This window comes from Acinonyx jubatus, chromosome B2 (genome assembly GCF_027475565.1).
Source record: "Acinonyx jubatus isolate Ajub_Pintada_27869175 chromosome B2, VMU_Ajub_asm_v1.0, whole genome shotgun sequence".
NCBI classification, from domain to species: Eukaryota; Metazoa; Chordata; class Mammalia; order Carnivora; family Felidae; genus Acinonyx; species Acinonyx jubatus.
The window spans coordinates 84,368,929-84,394,265 of record NC_069385.1 but is presented as its reverse complement, the minus strand read 5'-3'; the positions used below and the strand labels follow the sequence as shown (position 1 = coordinate 84,394,265).

Genomic DNA, 25,337 nt, shown 5'->3' with positions numbered 1-25,337 from the left:
AGACTACTCTATAATATCAAACAGAAGTCCAGGTGATAGTATATCAGAAAATTCAAAATCTTATAAGGCAAACTGATCAAAATCACTGTAGGTGACCACCTGGCGATTAGAGCTGCCACTCTCCAGAAAAGACAAAAACGACCACGTAGGAACCACCAATTCATAGCCATTGGTGATCAAAAGCCTGCATGGACCACGAAACCAGGCTCACACTGGTCGTGCCACCTGCACTGTTAACCCGGTCTCGCTTCGCCTTTAAAGTCCCGCCAAAGCCCCAATCAGCGCAGACGCTGAACGTGGACTGCGACGCTCTGACATCAGAACAAAGATGGCTGCGTCCTGCAGACTTTCCCTCGTACCCTAAATTTTTGCGCCTAGCTCGTGTCAGGTTTAGAGTCACACTCGGCCTTTCTCCAGCCATGTTTTCTCTCCGAAATTGCGGTCTCTGGGTCGCGGCTTCCCTCACCAAAAAGCGTGTTACGTTGGCCCGGTTCAGCGGTGACAGCGCGGCGCCCTTGGCTACGAAGTTTGACGTGATAGTCATCGGCGGAGGACATGCCGGGACCGAGGCAGCCGCCGCTGCTGCTCGTTGCGGCTCCCGGACCCTGCTACTCACCCACCGCGTGGACACGATCGGTGAGGAGCGCGGGTCGAGTGGGGGATGGCCCAGGACGCAAGCTTCCAATATGCCCCTTCACCCTTTCCCGGATGGGCAGACTCTTCCCTCTCTCAGAGCTAGCGAGAATCCTAGTATCTGTGGTTTTATCCTGATTTGAGTTTCCCAGAACCCTGGACTGGGCTGTTCTTTGGACCACGGATTGCGCTGCTGCTCACCGAAGTAGTTAGTTGGTGGAGGTGGAGTTGGGGGCCGTGCCTTGGGAAAGGGGGGAAATTTAAGAATACAAGCTGATAGCTTCCTATTTCCTTTTTGCCATTTACCTTTTGCTAGCTTGTGGCTTTGGGAAAAGAGTGAATTAACATTTATTAGGAATTACTTATTAAACGACAGTTGTGTTTTTCCCGAGATTTTGTGAAGCCCTTTTGAAGAAGGATGATACTTTTTATTGCATTCTATATCTCTGCTAGGCGTTGGTCCTCTAATTTTGTGCTCAGGAACTGGCAGTGCTTTTTTCACATTTAACAGGCAATGGGTGGGCAGCTATAATTTAAAGCAAGACCTCTCTCTAGCACCATAATAGATGCTAGCTAAAACATCATTCTGTAAATTATGCATGCCTATTTTTACCTCCTGCATTTTGCTTAAGAGTGAACAGTACTTGAAATATTAACTGTGTTTTGCAAAAATTGTGAATAAGTCACATATTTGTATACTGAAGTACTTTTTAAAAATTACCATTCAGCTGGTAAGTGGGGAGAAACATACACTGTTAACAGTGATTCTTTTAGAGAGGGTTGATAAGATTACCCAAAAGATTATACTTTGCTTATGATATATTTCAGTGTTGTTTACATTTAAAAAAAATAATGACTGGATACTGCCTTTCAATAATAATTCAAAACTCTAATGAAAAGTATTATTGAACTAAGATGACCATAAAATATGAGTAATGTAGTTCTGTGAGGGATAAAGGGATTCTTATCCAAACCCATATTCATATTATTTTACCAATACAATACAATACAATCCATTTTCTTTTTAAATAAATACATTTCAGAGATAATAATTCTTATAGATGAGCTTAGTGGATCGCAAATCTGTCTTTAAATCAAATTCTCATTTTTAAGGTAATTTAATATAGTGGAGCATCTTAAATATTTCTACTTGGCCTCAGAAAGATAGCTTTGACTTAGAAGGTTCAACTGATGTAAGAATGCAGAGTACAAGAATTGTCGTGATGTGATTTAGTCTATCTGCCAATTAAGGAAGTTAGAGGCAGAAAGTCTTTTATTTTCTACTAACCTGGAAAATAATACTTTTTGGAAAACTATTTTTGCATTTCACAATGGAAAAGTCTTGTGCTCTTGTGTGCCTGTTTATTTATTTTTTTTCTTTTAATCTTTATTTTTGAAAGTGAGAGAGAGTTCGAGCGGGAGAGAAACAGAGAGAGAGGGAGACACAGAATCTGAAGCAAGCTTCAGGCTCTGAGCTGTCAGCACAGAGCCCGATGCGGGTTTGACCTCATGACCTGTGAGATCATGACCTGAGCTGAAGTTGGACGCTTAACCAACTGAGCCACCCAGGCACCCCTCATTTATTTATTTTAAAGTGGTTTTTTTTTGAGAGCGATAGAGAGGGAGACAGAGGATCTGAAACGGGCTTTTTTGCTGACAGCAATGAGCTCCATGTAGGGCTCAAAGTCACTAACGGTGAGATTATGACCTGAGCCAAAGTTGGACGCTTAACTGACTGAGCCACCCAGGCACCCCTTTTTTTATTGTAGAGAGAGAGTGTGAGCTGGGGAGAGGGGTACAGGGAGAGAGAGAGAGAGAGAGAGAGAGAGAGAGAATCTCAAGCAGACTCCACACTCAGTGTGGAGCCCAACACGGGGCTTGATCCCACGTCCCTGGGATCGTGACCTGAGCCAAAATCAAGAGTGGGACGCTCAACCAGCTGAGTCACTCAGGCACCCTCCGCTACTCCTGTATCTCTTTAAAGAGGAAAATAAATCCCGTTTCTAGAGACTTCATCCCCAATAGTTCATCCCTTGTGACTTATTTCCCACTCTTAACCCAAACACTGGCAAGTAGAAACAGGATTACTTAGATCATTAAAGATTTATTCCTACTGAGTTTAGGTCACACTCCCTGAGCACAAAGCCTCATAGCAGAGCGTTTACCTAAATAAAATTGTGAATCAAAGTTGGGGGGGGGAAATAATCTACTGTAGCTATCATCTCTGTTTTTTACAGGAGGGAACTGAGGTAGAGAAAATTAGATAACTTGCCAAAATGACAGAACTTATAGTGTTTATTTATTTATTTTTGACAGAGAGAGATAACAGACTGTGAGAGGGAGAGAGGCAGAGACAGAGGGAGACAGAATCCAAAAATTGGCACAGAGCCCAATGTCGGGCTCAAACTCACAGACTGCAAGATAATGACCTGGGCCGAAGTTAGACACTTAACCAACTGAGCCACTCAGGCGCCCCCAAAATGACAGAGCTTATAAGTGGTAGATCTAGGAACTGAGCCAGATCCCTTTCACTCATTCCTGACCCAAACTCCTAGTCACAGCGCTATTCAGCCTGCTTATGGAGACTATAAAAACTTGTAGACGGCTTGGTGGTGGCTGCAATAGACCTACAGATGTTGAGATCACTTCCCTACTCCTCCACCTCCCCTAAAAACCTTTGAGGAAACCTTATGAGTTTAGACTTGCAAATCAGACTAGGGGAATTTAAGGGGAAGGATTAAAGTATGGTTTCTACTTTCAGGAAGCTCATATAATTTAATCATTTCTGCAAAATAAGCAAAAAGGAAACAGCAGATGGCATTTATGGAAGACATAATTCATTATAACAGGGAATTAGTGCCAAGGGACTTCTCAAAAGTATGCTGGATTTGGGAAGGTTTCATGAAGTGAGGATTTCAAAACCACATTTTAAAGGAAAAGGCAACCTAATGAACTAGTAAAAATGTGTCAAGGAAAAGATTTAAAAGAAACTATAGTCAATGGTTTGTCTTCCAGGATGCCCTGAATAACTTTTGCATCCCATTGGGATTTTCTAAGTTCCTTTCTAGTGTTTGTTTCAGGGTTGTTGGGTTTTTTTTAATCTATCATATGAGATGATTCTAGTCACTTGTACAGACATTTCTCTATTAAACTCACTATGTACACATGTTCATATATTTATTTGGTCTGTTCTCTTTAGGTCAGATGTCCTGTAATCCTTCCTTTGGTGGCATTGGCAAAGGGCACTTAATGAGGGAAGTTGATGCCTTGGATGGGCTTTGTTCTCGAATCTGTGACCAGTCTGGTGTACATTACAAAGTATTAAACCGGCGTAAGGGACCAGCTGTTTGGGGTTTGAGAGCTCAGATTGATAGGAAACTCTATAAGCAGAACATGCAGGTGAGAATGGGGCATCAAAACAGGAGAGACTGTAGTGATTATTTAACTGTTATGCTTCAACTTGCATTCTCTTTTGGCAGAAAGAAATCCTAAATACACCACTGCTTACTGTTCAGGAGGGAGCTGTAGAAGATCTTATTCTTACAGAACCAGAGCCTGAGTACACTGGGAAATGCCGTGTCAGTGGCGTGGTTTTAGGTTTGTACTGGTGATAGATGATAATAACAGTGTCAAACTCCATGTGAAAAAACAATTTTAGAGCAGAGCATGGAGATGTTTTGCTTATTCTAGGAAATTATTATATTTTCCTAGAGGAAAACTATGTAAAAAATTATATTCCTCCTTTCATCTTGACCTTCATGAAGCTTAGTCAAATTCTGGGCTCATTTATACCATCTTAGTAAGACTTTATAGCCTACATACATGTGTTTTTCTCCTGGTCCTTCTGTTGTAATTTTTATTTTTCCTAGTTCTTTTTTTTTTTCTTTTTAAAGATTTTATTTTTATGTAATCTCTACATGGGGCTCGAACGTGGGGCTCGAACTCACAACCTCAAGATCAAGAGCCACATGTTTATCAACTGAGTCAGCCAAGTGCCTCTATTTTTCCTAGTTCTTGCTTTAAATTTTTTTAATTAGTATTTTACAATGTTACTATACTTATGTTTTTTATTTAAAGGAGTTACAAATTTTTTAAAATATTTTTTAATGTTTATTTATTTTTGAGAGGGAGAGAGATAGTGTGAACAGGGGAGGGGCAGAGAGGAAGGAAGACACAGAATCTGAAGCAGGCTCCAGGCTCTGAGCTGTCAGCACAGAGCCCAATATGGGGCTCGAACCCACAGACCACAAGATCATGACCTAAGCCAAAGTCAGACGCTTAACCAGCTGAGCCTTCCAGGTGCCCCAGGAGTTATAAATTAATTTTTCATTAAGATAATACATGCACATAGTTTTTACAAAAATCAAATTGAATTTGAAAGTTTGTATGGAAAAATAATTATCTCTATAATCATCTCCCTTTACAGATTAACTACTGCAGTTTTGTTTCTATGTATTTACATATTTCTAAATAGTATTCTTATATTTGTACTCCCTAAATTATCAGTATTAGATGTTATCTATTAACCTTTTTTATAGCAGTTCTCTTTAATCCCCTATTTTCCTTCCCTCAATCCTTCTAATTAGTTATGCCATAAATTTGGTTGATACTATGTTTATATTGTTATGATTTTTTAAATATTCATTGTAGAGCTAAGTAGTGTATTATGTTTGTTTCCTTTCATATACCTCTTTGCTTTGCTTTGGATTAATATTTGCTTTATTTTTTGTTTGCTTATTTTAATTGTGTACTTGTTCAGCTTTTTCATTAGGAAAAAACTGTCATTTCTCAATCGTCAAGTAATCTGTCAATTCTGTTTTTTCTTTGATTCTTCCCTCCCAGAGACATCAACTTCCCCAGCCCCCTACAACCCATCTGCTATAATCAGGGCAATTGCTCTCTGGGCCTTCTGCACAAATGTCATTTTGAGCCTTCTTTTTACTACTTTGCTGTGTTACATCATCCCATGTTCCTTGGGACTTCAGTCCCATGAGTGGGGGAGGGACAGAGAGAGGTGAAAGAGCCCCAAGCAGGCTCCACACCATCAGCTGGAAACCCTATGTGGGGTTCAAACCCACAAACTGCAAGATTGTGACCTGAGCCAAAACCAAGAGTTGGACACTCAACCAACTGATCCACCCAGGAGTCCCTGTAGTTCTTTTTTTTTATGTTTGTTTATTTTGAGAGAGAGACAGCATGCACATGCTTGCATGAGTGTGTGCATGAGTGTGTGCATGAGTGGGGGAGGAGCAGAGAGGGAGGACTCTGGGCTCAGCATTGAGCCCCTTGAGGGTCTCGATCCCCAAGATCCCATGCCATGAGATCATGCATGACCTGAGTGGAAATCAAGAGTCTGACACTTAACCTATGAGCCACCCAGGAGCCCCTCCCTGTAATTCTAATTTAAAATAGTCACGTTTCAATTTGATCCTTGATAACAGGGCACGCTTTTTACTCTTTCTTAACCTTTAGCGGATGGAAGCACAGTACATGCAGAGAGCGTGGTTCTGACTACTGGGACGTTCTTGAGAGGCGTGATTATAATTGGATTAGAAATGCATCCAGCAGGACGTTTAGGGGATCAGCCTTCCGTAGGGTTGGCTCACACTCTGGAGAAGTTGGGGTTTGTGGTGGGAAGACTGAAGACTGGGACTCCACCCCGAATTGCCAAAGAGTCCATTAATTTCAGCATTCTAAACAAGCAGACACCAGATAATCCATCCATACCATTCAGTTTTATCAGTGAGACAGTGTGGATTAAGGTAAGATAATTTAAGAAAATCTAACTTTACAGCTGACAGTGGCCATTCACAGCAGGATATAACCCTTCCTTCCTTCTTCCCTTTCTTCCACCTTCCCTCCTCCCTCCCTCCCTTCCTCACTTCCCTTCCCTTCCTTCCTTTCTTTCTTCCCTCTTCCCTCTGTCCCTCCCTTCCTCCCTCCCTTCCTTCCTTCCATCCCTCCCTCCTTCTTTCTCTCTTCTTCCCTTCCTTCTTTCTACTCTTCACAATTCACTTTATATTACTTTATATTACTATATATACTATATTATAGTATATACTATAGTATATACTATACTATTACTTAGGGTGCAAAATAATGATCTTTAAAAGGATTAGCTAATTTGGCTAACTGGGTGTTTCCCAATAAGTTGTTAAGTTTCATCTCTTCAATAATTTTGCCTATTTAAAATTTTTTGAAACACTTTCAGACCTATGTAAAAATTGCAAGACCATTAAAACAAACTCCTGTAAACCACTGAAATTCACCCATTGTTAATATTTTACCATATTTATCTTTCTATATACAGAAATATATAGATACATATATTTAATCTATAAAACAGTAATATACACATTTATTCTTTTTTTGAATTTTATTTATTTTGAGAGAGAAAGAGAGTGCGTGTGCGCACGTGCAGGGAGGGGCAGAGAGAGGAAGAGAGAGAGAGAAATCCCAAGTAAGCTCTCTGCTCTCTGTGCAGAGCCCGATGCAGGCCTCGAACTCACAAACCATGAGATCATGACCTGAGCCAAAACCAAGAGTCAAATGCTTAACTGACTAAGCCACCCAGGTACCTTACACACATTTATTCTTATTCTTTTTTTTCCCCAAAACATTTGAGGGTGAGTTGCAGAGATCATGACTCTTTACTTCTAAATACTTCAGTATGTATTTCAACTAAGCACAATTACATGCTCTTATATAACCTCATTGTAGTAATGAAATTTGGGGAATTTAACATTGATACATTGCTGTTATCTAATATAAAGTTCATAGTCAGATTTTTCTGATTATCCCAATATTCTTCTTTATAGCAACCCTTTTTTTCCAATCCAGGATCACGTATTACATTTAATTGTCATTTCTCTTTATCTGGAACAGTTCCTCAGTTTTTCATGATACTGGTATTTTTGAAGAGTACAGGATACTTTTTGCCTGTCTTTGGAATTAAAAAAACATTGTGTATTTAGAATTGAGGACTAATAATTGATGGTCCTAGTTTCTGGTAAGTGTTTTATTAATAAGTGGCTCCAAATATTCCACTGTCTTGAGCAAGTCACTTACATTTTTGCTTTGGTAAAATGTAAATTGTGATGCAACTTTCTTAGTATAAATATATATATATGTATATATATATATATATATATATATATACACACACACACACACACTTAATCTGTTTATTATAAATTTTCAAGTTTATAGAAAGTAAAAAAAACAGTATAATTTCTGTGTCCATCAGTCAGCTTCAACAAGTAACATTTTCTGGCATTCTTGTTTCATCTTTCTTTAACACTTTTCTTCTTACTAGGTTTTAAAGCTTTGGTACCAGATATCACTTATAAATACTTTGGTATATGTTTTTAACAGATGAGAACTTTGTAAAAACCAACCGCAATACCATTATCATACCTATCAAACAAGGACCAAATAAGGACCATACACTGAGTTGGACGATATGCCTTATAACAGTTTCCCCCAGTTTTTTTTTTTTCTTCTTCACATTTATATGTGGAAGAAACTGAGCCATCTGTTCTCTAGAATTTCCCACATTCTGGATTTCTCTGATTTCATCCTTCTGGTACCTTAAATAGGTTCTTCTGTCTTCTATATTTCCTGTAAACTGGTGGATTTGGAGGCTTGTTTAAATTTAGGTTCACCTTTTGGGGTTTTTTTGGCAAGAATACTCCCTAAATAGTGCTCAGCATTATGCATAGGTTTAATGTTTGTAAAATTAAGTGCATATCATGTGTGTAATTTATTTAAGGAAAAGATAAACTCGTAAAGAAGCAAAACAGTGTTTTAAGTACTTCCTATATTTTAGCCAGAAGATCAGCTGCCATGTTACTTGACTCACACCAACCCCAAAGTGGATGAGATTGTCCTTGAGAACCTTCACCTTAATAGTCACATTAAGGAAACTACAAGAGGACCCCGGTAAGGACAGAACATTACTTTAAGGAGTGACATCAACCTTCTTTTGTTTGCTTCATTAAATTTTTGAATTTCATTGTCTTTTTCTAGATACTGTCCATCCATTGAATCAAAGGTTTTGCGTTTTCCAAACCGTCTTCATCAGGTTTGGTTGGAACCTGAAGGAATGGATTCTGACCTCATCTACCCCCAAGGGTTATCTGTGACGCTACCAGCTGAATTACAGGAGAAAATGATCACATGCATCAAAGGCTTGGAGAAAGCTAAAATGATTCAGCCAGGTAAAGAGAATCACAGCTGCCCTTCAGTATCAACTCAGCATCGCATTAATAGATAGTGAAGAGGTCTTAGCTATAGTCATGGTTGCTTAGAGCCTCAGAAGACAAAGCCCAACACCTATGCATTTAAAATATACTCTTTGTTTTTCAACAGCATTTAGTGATCATCTTTGCATCTCTACTTTGAGGCAAATCCAGCTCTGTTTTTACTTATTTTATATCATTTATTCTTTGGTCAGGTTATGGTGTTCAGTATGATTATTTAGACCCCCGTCAGATCACTCCTTCTCTTGAGACTCATTTGGTGCAACGGCTCTTCTTTGCTGGCCAGATAAATGGCACTACTGGTTATGAGGAAGCTGCAGCTCAAGTAAGACGTTGTTCAAATATTGTTACAAACACAAAAGGACTATTTAACTGGTGTTTCTCCTTTAAGCATCTGTTATGATAACTATATAGATCTTATACAACTCATACATTGTAGTTGAAGACTTACTTCTGTTTCAGGGTATACAGGGATGGCTACTATTTTGAAAACACTTGTGGGTTTTGTTTTTTGTTTTTGTTTAATTTTTTATTTGAGTACGGTTGACACAAATGTTACATTAGTTCAAATGTACAACTGAATGATTTGATAGGTATATACGTTATGCTGTGTTCACCACAAATGTAGCTACCAGCTGTCCCATTACATAGCTGTTACAATATCATTGACTGTATTCCTTATGCTGTGCCAAACACTTTTGGTTTTAATTCTCATTTTGAGCTCCCAGGTCTGATACCATATTTGATTAGATTTTTTCTGACTTTGTTTTTAAAGATTTTATTTTTGACTAATCTCTACAACCTGGAGCTTGAACTTACATCCCTGAGATCAAGAGTCGCACGCTGTACTGACTGAGCCAGGCAGCCGCCCCTGAAATTTTTTTATAAACAAAATTTAGTTCTTCTTACATAACATTATTGAAAATTAACATACTCCTTTTAAGTGAGAAGTTATGTTATTTTTACTTGTAAGTGGGAAAAGGCTAGAAGAGCTTTATGGGTGGATTTAAAACAATATATTAGCCCACCTGAGGCTTATCAGGAATGTTAAATATTTTTGAAAACAATGAAATATAGCATTCTAAAGCGGTACATTACCTGTATTCTGGTTTTGAATAAGGATCACATTTTCTTTCTCTATTCTATCGCTTCAGGGCAGTGCTTGCTTTCTTACTATCCCGTGCTGTTTTTTCCAGATAGTGTTCTGAATAGGGTAGCTCGTTGTTTGGTTCATAATGGCCTTTTAAACATTTCAGTCCTCTTGTAGGGTGTGATAGCTGGAATCAATGCAAGTCTTCGGGTCAAACGCAAGCCTCCTTTTGTCATTAGCCGAACAGAAGGCTACATAGGAGTCTTGATTGATGACCTCACCACACTGGGTACCAACGAACCATACCGCATGTTCACGAGCCGAGCAGAGTTCCGTTTGTCACTGCGCCCTGATAACGCCGACAGCAGGCTCACGTTCCGAGGTATCTCTTCACTGAGTCCTGCAACCATATTTACTCTTCTGTAAAACCTCTCTCATTATATTCTTTCCCCTTCTTTTAGGGTATGAGGAAGTTGGCTGTGTGTCCCAACAACGATATGAAAGAGCTTCTTGGATGAAGTCTTCTTTGGAAGAAGGCATTTCTGTGCTAAAATCCATTGAGTTTTCAAGTTCTAAATGGAAAAAGTTAATTCCAGAGGCTTCTATAAGTATTGGTAAAAGTCTGCCTCTCAGGTATGCACTTTTAATATAGACTTTTCTTACTTTTTACAGAAAAGTGAGATTGTTTCAGAGAAACATTACCTGTGGATTCCCTATTTTAAATGAACATTTTAATGAACATGGCTTCTTCTCAGAATCATTTAGATGTAACTTATCTCTTTATTCAGTATTAAAAATATGTATGCTTCTAAATTATTTTTTTCATTTTTAATATAATATTTCTGTGGTTCCCATTGAGTTCTGGCTTTCCTAAGATTTAGAGGGTACACACCAAGAAATATAGTTAATCTGCATTCTTCTATAAGTATGGAACAATTAGAAACCTCTGATTAAGCAGAGTATTTTATTATTTTTTTTTAATTTTATTTTTTATTTTTTTAAATTTACATCCAAATTAGTTAGCATATAGTGCAACAATGATTTCAGGAGTAGATTCCTTAGTGCCCCTTACCCATTTAGCCCATCCCCCCTCCCACAACCCCTCCAGGAACCCTCAGTTTATTCTCCGTATTTATGAGTTTCTTCTGTTTTGTCCCCCTCCCTGTTTTTATATTATTTTTGTTTCCCTTCCCTTATGTTCATCTGTTTTGTCTCTTAAAGTCCTCATATGAGTGAAGTCATATGATTTTTGTCTTTCTCTGACTAATTTCACTTAGCATAATACCCTCCGGTTCCATCCACATAGTTGCAAATGGCAGGATTTCATTCTTTTTGATTGCCGAGCGATACTCTATTGTATATATATACCACATCTTCTTTATCCATTCATCCATCGATGGACATTTGGGCTCTTTCCACTACTTTGGCTATTGTTGATAGTGCTGTTATAAACATGGGGGTGCATGTGTCCCTTCGAAACAGCACACCTGTATCCCATGGATAAATGCCTAGTAGTGCAATTGCTGGGTTGTAGGGTACTTCTATTTTTAGTTTTTTGAGGAACCTCCATACTGTTTTCCAGGGTGGCTGCACCAGCTTGCATTCCAAGTGGAGTATTTTAAATTCTGTAGACTCACTTGAACAATCCCATGCTACATTTTAGGGGGATTTTTTTTGTCCTTTCATCATTTTGGTTATATGGACTCTGAGTCTAAAGGACATTAATATAGAGCTTTTGCTTCATAGATATATTCCTAAGGACCTTACACAGTTCAAAATCTGCATATTTCACCACTCATTTTTCCATTAAAAAAAATGTATGCTAGGGCGCCTGGGTGGCTGAGTTGGTTAGGTGTCCAACTTCGGCTCAGGTCATGATCTCACAGTCTGTGGGTTTGAGCCCCACATTGGACTCTATGCTGACAGCTCAGAGCCTGGAGCCTGTTTCAGATCCTGTGTCTCCCTCTCTCTCTGCCCTTCTTCTGCTCGCGCTGTCTCTCTCTCTCTCAAAAATAAACATTAAAAAAAACTTTTTTTAGTAAAAAAAAAAAAAAAAAAAAAAAGTATGCTAATTCAGGTGGGGAGGTTCCCAGAAGGCAGAAATGTAAAATCATTGTAGCTCAGAAGCAAATATGGTGGCATTATCTTGCAGCTATGAGTCCAATATACTTTTCCTTTTGTTTGTTTTTTTTTAAGTTTGTTTTCCTTGTGAGGGATTTTGTGAACTTAAAGGTATACCTATTTTAATGCTGCTTTTTATTATCTCTAATCTTCTAGTGCTCTCACGTTGATTAATAGCCTGGCATAACGTGTCCGTGTTTGGCTTTCATCTCATCATGGTGTCTTATCATTTATAACTTCTGTTCCCCGGTATTCATTTTCACAGGAATTTCCCAGAGCACTGGTGGATAATAGAGGATATTAAGCAGATTTTTAATTATAGTGATGATAAGTATTAAAGAACCTGCATAGTAGTCACCCAAACTAGGGAATCTTAGTCACAGGAACGACAGCCTGATTGACAAATGAGGATGGTGGATAGATTTATTTACCAGCTAAGTGGCACTGGGAGATGGCAGTTGTATAAACATCGTTTATAATCCACTTGGTATTTCAGGTATTTGTTTAAATTTAGGAAGGTTCACACTATTTTAAATTTTGTGCAACAAATATATAACATCATGCTTTTTTTTGACAAATGTTGCACTATTTCAAATTTATATAATTAGAATTTGCATTAAACGTGACCAATGTGTATTGAGGTAACATTGCAAGCAGAGTGTTTCTAACACAGTCTAAAAGCTAATCAATGAATAAAAATATGAATGAAAAGGCTATCAATTTTACATCCTCACCAAACTAATCCCAAGAGTAGCCATTTTATTAAGGTGATTAAAAAAACAATAATTTAGCCAAATGCTTTTCTTTTTAATTCAGGTTATCTTTCCCTTCAGGAGAAACTAGAGTCTCAGTCCCCACATTTGCTTTTTGTTTTAATTTTTTTTAATGCTTATTTATTTTTGAGAGACAGAGACAGAGTGTCAGTGGAGGAGGGGCAGAGACAGAGGGAGACACAGAATCTGAGCTGTCAGCACAGAGCCTGACATGGGGCTCGGACCACAAACTGTGAGATCATGACCTGAGCCAAAGTCGGACCCTTAACAAACTGAGCTACCCAGGCGTCCCCTGCCCGCCACCATTTGATTTCAGCAGAATATTTAGTCTAGCATTCAGCCTCCCTAAATGAACTCAGTTTGTCAATGCCTAGATATATAAAGCTAGAGAGATAGAAAATTGGTCAAAATACACTTATTGCATTTACTGTGTACATGCTAGGCTCTGTGCTAAACACAAGTTGAACCAGACTTTGAAGAGATACACAAATAACTACACACACATTTCCTGCCAGGATTATAGGGAAATACACTGATGTGTCAGAGTGTCTCTTACGTTCTGTTGAGGTGTGATAACTTGTCCTTTCTGTGTCAGAGCTCTGAACTCTTGAGGCTTATGTTTGGTTCAAAGCAGGTCTTAAAGGTTGGATCTGAGAACAGCTCCAAGGCTTGTAAATAAATTATTTTTTGAAAAAATATTAAGTTGGACAGTCAAGGGCTATTCTTTGAGATCACCATCCTGCTAGATTCCAAGATAATGCTTTTTTTGGTTAGTCATTAGGTGTGTTCCAGTATGTTCTGTAGTTTAAAAGACAATTCAGCTGTTTTCCTTTGGGAGCTTAGGGTTTTATGGTTTCATGGTAGCTTATGAGATGAGGCCTTTGTAATTAATTGACCTAATTTGTCTCTGGGAGCACAGCAGAGCTGCCCAGAATTTCTGGACATTCCTAGAGCAGGCCATCTGAGGAAGAAATGAGTCAAGCATCCATCTGCAAAGGGTGATAATGCATGACTGTGGCAATAGAATAAACAGTAAAGAAGGTTGGCTGGGAGGCCTCGGAAGACTTGGGACCCTTGGATGGACAGATCTGACTTTTTGTTGACTTGATAATTTAATTGGTTTGAGATGGACAGAATTTATCAAAGACGCAATCTATTGGAGGGAAGATCAAAATTAGTAAATAGAAGCAAAATGAATTAAGACAGTAAATGTAGGGAAATTGTACAGATCGGTGAATCTTGTGACAACCAAACAAAATGAGAAGTAAACTGCAGAAAATTTTGCAGTCTTGGGAGCACAGGAATGAGGTGAGCCTAGGGCAGTGTCATAGTTCAACCAAGCAGAACTAAGGTCTTGGCAACAATGGAACTCATTATGTACTGCTTTTAGTTGCCCTGGCAATAACCATTTAAATGAATTATAACCAAAAAGCCACATGTAAATGAAGTTAGTAATAATTAACAGAGCAACAATTGGTCTAGTTCACACCACGTTAAGGGAGGGCAAGGAGATGGGGGTGGGTGATACCAAGAAGGAATCTGAGATCAGTATAAAAGGGATTAAATTGGCCTAAGGAACACCAGAACTTCTGGAGATGAAACATACCTGAAGTTTCTCTCTCTAGTTGTATCTTAATAAGTGTCGATGAATGAAGTTATTGCAAATCTCACCTGAAGTACCTGTCAGCATTTATCCTTAGGCATGTTCTCTTGGTGAGCTATGAAAGATGCCTGGGAACTTTAGTAGTCATCTCTGTTAGCTGCATATATCGCTGTCCTCTCCCCTTGCTTTGGCCCAGGAGGACTTAGTCTATCCAGAGCTCATAGTGAAAGTAGAACTGAGAATTAGCTGCCTAAAGTTCTTAATCAGTAGAAATTGAAATGGAGATTATACAAAATTAGAATACACCCAACTGGAAGAATACTTAGGAACCCTTATTTATTAGAAAAGCCCTCGACTATCATTTTGTCATCAGTTTATTTGGAGAGACTAAAACATACACACAGGGCCTTTTGTTCTTACTTGGAGAGTTCTGCAAAAGCAAGAAAGAGGTCTTCAGCTGATTTCGGGCATGCAAGATGATGACTCACAGGACACAAATTCTTAGAGAATTCAGTCAAATCCTTGCTATCAGAGGATATTTTGTCTTTACAAGAAAGGGAGGACAAATGGATGATAGGATTGCAATCTTTACCAACAACTTATTTCTCATGATAAAGAAGAGAACGGGAGAATGCACACTAGTCTTACTGAGGTTCTACTGTGTTGCAGATGTCACTGCATTTGGTGACTGTACTTGGAAAGAATTAGGAGTATCTCTTTTTTACTATTAAATTTTTTAATGTTTATTTTTGAGAGACAGAGACACAACATGAGCAGGGGAGGGGCAGATAAAGAGGGAGACACAGAATTGAAAGTGGGCTTCAGGCTCTGAGCTGTCAGCACAGAGCCTGATGTGGGGCTCAAACCCACAAGCTGTGAGATCATGACCTGAGCCAAAGTCAACGCTTACCCACTAAGCCACCCAGGCACCCCAGAGTATCTTTTGAAAATAGTATTAATTCAGAGATTTGGCATTATTTCCAAGGAATCTTGTTCTTAATCTGGCTTACATGATATGGACCCCTATTTTTTTGGGGTGGGGACTCCTATCTTAATGAAACTTTTGTGTATTTGCAGAGCTCTAGATGTTCTGAAGTATGAGGAAGTTGACATGAAGTTATTAGCCACAGCTGTTCCAGCGCCCTTGAAGAAGTACATTACATGTAGAGAACTAGCTGAAAGACTGAAAATAGAAGGTAGAAAATAATTTTTTACTTAACATGCCTATGTGTTCTCTTTTCCATTTGTGCAATTTATGGAAATCAGCTCCATTAAGAAACAGCTCTAAGAGGAGGCATTGTTACCATAGAACCAGCATAGTCTTAGGCTCTCTGCTAGTCAAAGTGGCGTTCCCAGCCTAGCAGCATTGCAACACAGAGGAGCTTGTTAGGAATACAGAATCTCACACTCTACCTAGGACCTAATTGAGTAAACACATTTGCATTTTTTTTAAGTTTATTTATTTTGAGAGAGAGACAAAGAGTGAGCAGGGGAGGGGCAGAGAGAGAGGGAAAGAGAGAATCCTAAGCAGGGATTCTCTGGGCTCAAACTCATGACCATGAGATCATGACCTGAGGTGAAACCAAGAGTCAGACGCTTAACTGACTGAGCCACGGAGGCGCCCAGCACTGCATTTTAACAGTATCCCTAGGTAGTTTGTGAGTACATTTCAAGTGTCCCTTAAACTTCCTTTTTACATTTTTCCCCTCTGATATTCTAATAATGAGAAAAATAATAGTGTCTTTGGCTTTGATTATATACTGGAATACTCTACCATTAACAAATACTTATTTTGTATCAGGCAAAGAAATCAGAGCCTGCCCCTGTACATTATGACACATATCGTGCTCTCATACTGACCATCAAAGCTACAGATAACTTGGTAGTTGCACTGTATTTTTTTAAGTTTTACATTATGAAAAATTTCAAACATAAAAATACTGAGAACATCAGCTTCTGCGTTTTGATAGATGTTTTTCCCTGGGGTGGAAAATTATGTGGAGAAAAAGGCAGGGAAGTGAAAGAGATAGGGAGAACAGTAGGAAAAGGTGGATAATGATGTACTGTTCAAATAGGAAAGCACTTTAAATTCTTTGGGGACCAGCCAAGGTGGTAAGAATGCTGCATTCCTTGTATCGATGGCATTTTCTTTTAGTTCCAGAGAGATCTACCACTTTGCTATGTTTTGGCTGTGCATATAGGATGACCCAAGTGCTACCTACCATCCCACCATGCAAGTTAACCAAAGTCTGGCAACAATGGGAAATTCATCAAAACTGCAAATGACAAGACACTAGCAGTACACTGATGTACACTGATGTGTGAAAATAATGTACTTTTATTTCAACTTCATGATTTCTCTATGAAGTAAAAATTACTTAATTGAACATTCAGGATGTTATCACCTGGGGACAGGTGATTAAATTCTGTATTTTAAACTTGGTTTGCAACTTTACTTTGTTCCATAAATCATCAGGTTTGAGTTAGAATAATCCAGAATAATTATCGTTAACTTGTTCATAGAAAACCCTGACTTCAGCCATGAAGTAGCTACTGTTTTGCCTTGGTTTTTAAAGACTCTGGCACATATAAAGACTCTATATCCATGGCTCAATAGAAACATTAGGTTAAAATATAAGATATATCAGTGGTTCTCAAATCACTACATGGACCCTGTGTACCAGATAGCAAGTTTCATAATGGCAGAAATCAGTTTCAGATTCTTCTTTGTATTCTTTCTCATGTTTTATTATATATAGATTTGAAAGTTTAAGTAAATATACCTTTAACATATACATTCCCTCACTTATATCCCATGATCCTCTGTAAAGGTCTATTTATGTGTAATATATTTGTATGACAGTTTTTTGTGCTAATTTGTCATATTATGATGTTGTATTAAGCCCTTTACATGCAGTATTTTGTTTGGTATTTAGAATTGTCCTGTGGGGGCGCCTGGGTGGCTCAGTGGGTTAAGCATCCACCTTTGGCTCAGGTCCATGATCTCATAGCTTGTGGTTGCAAGCCCATGTCGGGCTCTGTGCTGACAGCTCAGAACCTGGAGCCTGCTTCGGATTCTGTGTCTCCCTCTCTCTCTGCACCTCCCCCCACTCATGCTCTCTCTTTCTCTCTCTCTCTCAAAAATAAACATTAAAAAAAAGAAAGAAAGAAAAAGAATTGTCCCGTGAAGGATAGGTATTAGCATTATTGTCTTAATTTTACAAATAGTGGTAACCTGCCTAAGATCACACAGTTGGTGAGTGGCAAAGCATCTGGGTCAGCCCTTATAATTTGTGGATAAAGAAGCTAAGGCCCAGAAGGATAATGATGTACCCATAGTCAGGTTCATTGATAGAGCCAGGCTCATAGCTGAGATTTTCCTGACTGCTAATCAAGTGATAGAAGCAGATATTATCAAAACATCTTAGGGAAAGCCAGCTTTCTTACAGGATAGAATGACCACCTCAATTTAGATTTTGAAACAGGTTTTGAGTTTATTTTTCTAAGAACAGAATGCTTCACAAAATAATTGCTAAATTATCCAACTTCATTTCTTAATAAAAACCTTAAATTGTTTTACATGTAAAAAACCCCACTTTTAAAAATTACAGCTTGATATGGACATAATTCTGAAAACCATTTTCTTAGGGAAACAGGTTGTCTTTAGGGCTCAAAATTCAAAGCCATAGTCCATTGAGGGTTTGCACTGAGAGGGAAAATTTGCACTGAGTGGAAAAGCAGTATCTTCTATTTTTAATTTTCCAGATTTTGCTTTTAATGTTTAAGTAATCTCTATACCCAACATGGGGCTTGAACTCACAACCCTGAGATCAAGAGTCACATGCTCAGGACACCTGGGTGGCTCAGTTAAGCATCTGACTCTTGATTTTGGCTCAGGTCATGATTTCAAGGTTGTGAGATTGAGCCCTGTGTTGGACTCTGTGCTGGGTGTGGAGCCTGCTTAAGATTCTCCCAGTCTCTCTCTCTCTCTGTAAAAAAAAAAGAGTCACATGTTCTACTGACTGAGATACGTAGGTGCCCCTTAATTTTCCAAATTTTTGAGATGAAAGGGCATGCAATAAACTACCAGACAGAATGTTGTAGTTGCTATGCAAGATACTCCCTCTGATTTATCCTCAATTTCCTCATCTGGAAAAGGGTACGCTTACCCCACTTACCTTGTGGTGTTGGAAAAAAGTGTTGAATGAGAGATTCAGAAGTTTTTTTGTAAATTGTAAAAAGCTATAAAAACACAGTTGTTGGGGCACCTTGGTGGCTCAGTCAGTTGAGCGTCCGACTTCAGCTCAGGTCATGATCTCACGGTTCATGAGTTCAAGCCCCAAGTCGGGCTCTGCTGACAGCTCAGAGCCTGGAGCCTGCTTTGGATTCTGTGTCTCCCTCTCTCTCCACCCTTTCCCCACTCATACACTCTCTCTCTCTCTCAAAAATAAATAAACATTAAAAACCTAAGTTGTTAATAGGAGTATCATAAATCATAACATAATTAATTCTGTTTACCAGCCATTTATGAATCAGTGTTGTTCCATCAGCAACAACAAATAAAGGAAGTTCAGCAAGAAGAAGCTCTCCAACTGCCAAAAGACTTAGATTATTTGACTCTCAGAGATGTGTCTTTGTCTTATGAAGTTCGAGAGAAGCTACATTTCAGTCGCCCAGAGACGGTAAGAAACCAGGCAGTGGATAGGATAAAGAACTAGTGCTTTAATTTTTTTTAAACCTGGATTTACAGTGATCACATAATTAATACACATAATTAATACTTTATTTCATCATTAAAAAATCTAACCTCTTAGGACATTTCTTTGTATGACAGATGTTGGTATGTTTTTGAGAGATGAAAAAACAGTCTAAATAAATAACTAGAAGAATTAGGTTGATTAAAATTATTCTCTAGTCCCAAACATGTGCTAACCCATAACTCATGACATAAAAGAAACCACATTAGGTTAAAATATAATACATGTGAGTGGTTTTCAAATCACCGCTCAGAATCCTCCATAGGAGATCCATAGTGTTGGCTTACTAGGAGGTTAGAGGGGAGCCAAAGAGGTCCCTCACCCCATGCTTCAGCCTAAGTGTGTGTGTGTGTGCGTGTGTGTGTGTGTGTAAACATCTGTGAACAAATTAAAAACTTTATTGTATACTATACAGTATTAGACTTCTAATGACAAATATTTAGGAGGTGCCTGGGTGGCTCAGTCTGTTAAGTGTCTGACTCTTGATTTTGGCGCAGGTCATGATCTCACAGTTGGTGAGTTTGAGCCCCGCGTCAGGGTCTACACTGACAGTGCTATATTTATTGATTCTGAGATGCACATTTAACATTTCTGAAACTGAGTTGTATCTTAAAAATGGATGGTGTATCATAGTTTAATGGGCGGTGGCTCTTTTTAGTGGTGATTCATAAAGTAAAAGGCATTTAAGAAAAATATGACCTGTAAAACAATTTTAAAAAGAAATATTTTTAAAGGGAGGAGTGATTCCGTCAATATAAACATGGTATTCTTAGCAATAGTCATCATGGAAACCAAGCAAATAGGCCTTAAATTTTATAACTCTGTATATCCTATTCATCTTGGGTTTTTATGGGTAGTCATAGGCTGCACTGCCCAATATGATAGCCACTAGCTAAATGTGACCATTTACATTAATTAAAATGAAATAAAACTCAGAATTCAACTCTTTAGTCATACTAACCATGTTTCAGGTGCTCAGTAGCCACGTATGGCTAGTGGCTACCGTATTGGACAGTACATTGTTACAGTGCAAATGTTATGGAAAATTTCCATTATCACAGAAAGTTCAATTGGACAGAACAGGTCATTGGAGTTCACATCCCTTATCCACAATTCTAGGATACAAAAAGCTCTGACAAGTGTTTGTTATAGACAAACCTGGTATCAAACTTGACCTGAACTGACATGAGATTATTTAGTCTTTATACCACTTCGAGTGAATATTCATACATTTCACTATAAAAATATACCACAGAAATATTAATGAGATTATAGGGTGCTGTCCAACACATGGCTGAGGAGGTTACATTAGTTTAATGAAAATAAAATGTAGGTAGTCTAACCATCTATTAGTCATGTGCTCTTAGACAAGTCACTTGAACTTCTCTGAGCCTCATTTTCCCTAATTTGTAAAATGAAGGTATTAATAATAATCACATTCCCTTTACCTACTTTATAGTTATTTTGAAGATACATTAAGATAATAGTTTTTAAAATATTTTATAAACTATAATATACAGATTGTTATTAGGAGTAAAACAAATTTGATTTTGACATAGCTCACTTATGTTTATCTTATGGTTTTATTATTTTTTTCTTCCAAGTTTTTATTTAAATTTAAGTTAGTTAACATACAGTGTAGTAGTAGTTTCAGGAGTAGAATTTAGTGATTCAGCACTTACATATATCTCTTATGGTTTTAATTCTTAGATTGGGGCTGCTAGTCGTATACCTGGAGTGACACCTGCTGCCATCATCAATCTGCTCCGATTTGTGAAGACCACTCAGCAGAGACAGGCGGCTATGGATGAATTGCCCAACACTGACCAATACTTATGCGAGACAGACAAACTGGAAGAAAGACAGTTATAGCTTTGTATTCATAGAAGACTTTTAAATAGTACGAGCAGAGAGAGGAGATAAGTACTGTATTTTGGTTTTAGCACCTGTTAAAATAACCTTAGGTTATTATGGATTTATGATTAATTTATGAAGAGGGCAAAGATTATAATAACTGTGCTTCTTTATCTGAGAAAGTTATAAAGTCTTCATTTATACTCTTCATCTTAGGTGCTCTAATACAGTGAGCATATTAATGTAACGGGAGTATTCATCAAACAGAGATCATAGTGGATCCACAACTAAGCCAGAAAAAAAAACTTCAGCTTGCAGATTTGCTTACTCATAAAGACTTTGTCCATTAAATGTTACCAAAGTAAAAGTCTTATGTTTCAACCTGTTTTGAAAGTTAGTAGTCTTTTGCTTGGATAAGGAGGCAATTTCAAAGCCCTCAAATTCTTAGGGCTTCAGATTTGAAACTATACAAAATCATCTAGAATTAGCCAGTTGATTTCCAACATTTAAAAATGTAGTATGTAGGGTGAAAGTTGACTTCTAAGATTCCTACACTTCTCCAGGAAATCCTCACCAGTAATTATCTTTGAACATCAATGAATATCCTGTAAACTAGATCAGAAATGATCATAGTTTCCTTTGATCCACAATATGGAAAAGTTTTTGGCAACCTGGTTAAAGGGAAAATAAAGGTAGTTACTTCATATCATACAGTATTTTCTTATGAAACTGTTATGGCATGATTTCTTAACACTGAAGACATAATCCATAGTAACTCATGACTAGTGTTTCCCTGTTTTAAAGTCAGAATTGACAGAAAAACTGGAATGGTGCTGGCACTCTTCTTCCTCTTCAGTACTTCAATTCTGTGTTGTAATAGGGTTTAGGGTGGGAGGACCACCTGGGCCCTTTGGCTGGCTGACTCAGACACCTCGACCCTTCTAGGTAGACTAGAAGATGAATGCAGACAAGTGGGCCAGAGAGCCTTGCTTGTCCCTGGAAATGCTAACTCACATCTCTGGTATCAATCAAGAGAGAAGCTCCCATGTCACCTTCAGGCCAAAGAAGATACTTAAGACAGTATCAAGGGCCCTGAAGTCACTCTGGCTACAGATCTATTTGTTTTTTTGTGGGGTTTGTGTGTGTGTGTGTGTGTGTGTGTGTGTTTGTGTGTTTATTTATTTATGTATTTTTATTTTTATTTTTTAAATTTACATCCAAGTTAGCATATAGTGCAACAGTGATTTCAGGAGTAGATTCCGTAATGCCCCTTACCCATTTAGCCCATCCCCCCCTCCCACAACCTCTCCAGTAACCCTGTTTGTTCTCCGTATTTAAGAGTCTCATGTTTTGTCCCCCTCCCTGTTTTTATATTATTTTTGCTTCCCTTCCCTTGTGTTCATTTGTTCTGTCTTAAAGTCCTCATATGAGTGAAGTCATATATTTGTCTTTCTCTAATTTCACTTCCATCCATGTAGTTGCAAATGGCAAGATTTCAGTCTTTTTGATTGCCGAGCAATACTCCATTGTATATATATACCACATCTTCTTTATCCATTCGTCCATCGATGGACATTTGGGCTCTTTCCATACTTTGGCTATTGGCAATAGTGCTGCTATAAACATGGGGGTGCATGTACCTCTTCGAAACAGCATACCTACATCCCTCAGATAAATACTTAGTAGTGCAGTTGCTGGGTCGTAGGGTAGTTCTATTTTTAACCTTTTGAGGAACCTCCACACTGTTTTCCAGAGGGGCTGCACCAGTTTGCATTCCCACCAGCAGTGCAAAAGAGATCCTCTTTCTCCACATCCTCGCCAACATCTGTTGTTGCCTGAGTTGTTAACAACAGATCTATTTGTTAAGCCTGAGTGTGAGGCAGCCAAATATTTTGTTGCTATAATGCTGTATAGCTGCTCAGATATAGCTCAGTTTTCATGGATTTGTTTCATCTAATTTTATTTTTTAATTTTTTTTTACATGTATTTATTTATTTTTGAGAGACAGAGACAGCACAAGCGGGGGATGGGCAGAGAGAGGAGACACAGAATCTGAAGCAGGCTCCAGGCTCTGAGCGGTCAGCACAGAGACTGACATGGGGCTCGAACTCACAAACCGCGAGATCATGACCCAAGCCGAAATTGGACGCTCAACCGACTGAGCCACCCAGGCGCCCCTGTTTCATCTAATTTTAGTTTTTCCATTAAAGTAGTCAATATCAGTAGCAGGTGAAAAGTATTTGTAATGATCATTTAGCAATGATAAATTCTTTTTGATATTTGATTTAGTAATTTCAAAATGGTTAACTTTTACTTTAGTTATGGTTATTCCTGGGCATAATTCTTACAGAGGCAACACTGTTCATAATACTATATTTTAAAAAGAAGGTAGGGGCATCTGGGTGGCTCAGGCAGTTAAGTGGCCAATTTCACCTCAAGTCTGGATCTCGTGGTTCACAAGTTCGAGCCATGTTGGGCCTTGTGCTGACAGCTCAGAGCCTGGAGCCTCCTTCAGATTTTGTGTCTACCTCTCTCTGCCCCTCCCCCGCTCATGCTCTGTCTCTCTCCCTCTCTCAAAAAAAAATAAACATTAAGAAAAAGAAGGCATCTTACACTACCTGTTTAGCACTAGAAGGGAAATTGCTGTTTTAAAACTTTTTTCTGGTTAAAGACAAGAGTAAAAGCAGTAAATGGGGTGCCTAATGAATGGAATATAACAAAAATTTATCTTGAGGAAATAGAAAGTTCTTAAATGCTGTGGAAGGTTCTTGATAGCTGTAATTTGGGCCTAGTGACACTACACATACTAGGAAATTCAAATTTTTTATAATGCAAATCCATCACAATAGTGACTCTCACTGAAAAAATGTTTGACAGAAAACCTTTTTTTTTTTTTTTTTAATGTTTATTTTTGAGAGAGAGAGACACAGAATCTGAAGCAGTCTCTAGGCTCTGAGCTGTCAGCACAGAGTTCAATGGGGGGGTCAAACTCACAAACCATGAGATCATGACCCAGGCTGAAGTTGGATGGTTAAGTGACTGAGCCACCCAGGTGCCCCTGACATTTGTTTTAGGTTCTGCCATTTGGTTTAGGATGTGAAACCTCTTTAAATCTGTAATTTAAAATGTGTTAACTTCTACAAAATTACCTCACTTGGGGTGCCTGGGTGGCCCAGTCGGTTAAGCCGACAGAGATTAGATCATCCTGAGCTGGCAGAGGTGCTTATGCTGGAGGGCACATAGTGAAAATCACCCGTTCCTCTTAGGCTCCCTCTTCACAACACTTTTATTATTGCATTTATTTAATTCCACCTTAATTTGCAATATCTGGCTTACCCTCTTTTTTTTAAATTTTTTTTTTCAACGTTTATTTATTTTTGGGACAGAGAGAGAGCATGAATGGGGGAGGGGCAGAGAGAGAGAGGGAGACACAGAATCGGAAACAGGCTCCAGGCTCTGAGCCATCAGCCCAGAGCCTGACGCGGGGCTCGAACTCACGGACCGTGAGATCGTGACCTGGCTGAAGTCAGACACTTAACCGACTGCGCCACCCAGGCGCCCCTGGCTTACCCTCTTAAAATATAAACCTCTTGAATGCTTGCAATGCCATAGTTGTAGACACTCAGGACATACATGCTTTTTTGAATGAATGAATGAATGAATGACTATTACTAAAGGCAGTGGGTGACAAAACTAAAACTTAAAGTGAATAATTAAATGGGATAAAAATATTTATGACATAAATATTAAGAACTATATACTTTTATGTTTGCCTGTCTCCGTAACTCCTGTCTTCACATTCTCTTCAGCTTCATTTCCTCCCTACCTTCCTGTACTGTGTTTTCCTGCTCCTAATATGAAAGTGAGACTTATTTTTATGATACTCATTTTATTTATGAAGCAGATATTTAGTACTTCCTAATGTAAGAGGCGAGGGACACAACAGTGAAAAGGCAACCCATAGAATGGAAGAATACTATATCTAATAACGGGTTAATATTCAGAATATTTAAAAGACAACTACAGCTCAACAACAGCAAAACCCCCAAATAACCCAATTAAAAAATGGGCAAAGGGCTTGAATATTTCTCCCCAAAATATATATAAATGGCCAATAGCCATGTGAAAAGATGTTGCACGGCATTACTAGTCATCAAGAAAATGCAAATGAAATTCACAGTGAGATGCCATCTTGCACCTAACAGGCTGGCTATTACCAGATAAACAGAAAACAAGCCTTGGCAA

At 38.5% G+C, this 25,337-nt stretch overlaps 1 protein-coding gene across 3 annotated transcripts; it reads left to right on the top strand.

The window, feature by feature from the left end:
• Positions 1-301: 301 nt before the first annotated feature.
• Positions 302-23,627, top strand: MTO1 (mitochondrial tRNA translation optimization 1). 3 transcript variants are annotated; one of them, XM_015078207.3, is made up of 12 exons: positions 302-636; positions 3,833-4,032; positions 4,113-4,230; positions 6,106-6,395; positions 8,462-8,574; positions 8,662-8,852; positions 9,089-9,219; positions 10,162-10,366; positions 10,446-10,617; positions 15,559-15,677; positions 19,032-19,163; positions 20,949-21,088. In XM_015078207.3, the coding sequence occupies exons 1-11, from the start codon at positions 420-422 to the stop codon at positions 19,124-19,126; spliced, it is 1,851 nt and encodes a 616-aa protein (XP_014933693.2). In that variant the 5' UTR covers positions 302-419; the 3' UTR covers positions 19,127-19,163; positions 20,949-21,088. The 3 variants fall into 3 exon arrangements, with proteins under 3 accessions (XP_014933693.2, XP_014933695.2, XP_014933692.2); XM_015078206.3 differs by having other exon boundaries at positions 303-636; positions 19,003-19,163; positions 20,949-23,627; XM_015078209.3 differs by lacking the exons at positions 15,559-15,677; positions 20,949-21,088 and having other exon boundaries at positions 19,003-19,146.
• Positions 23,628-25,337: the final 1,710 nt, after the last annotated feature.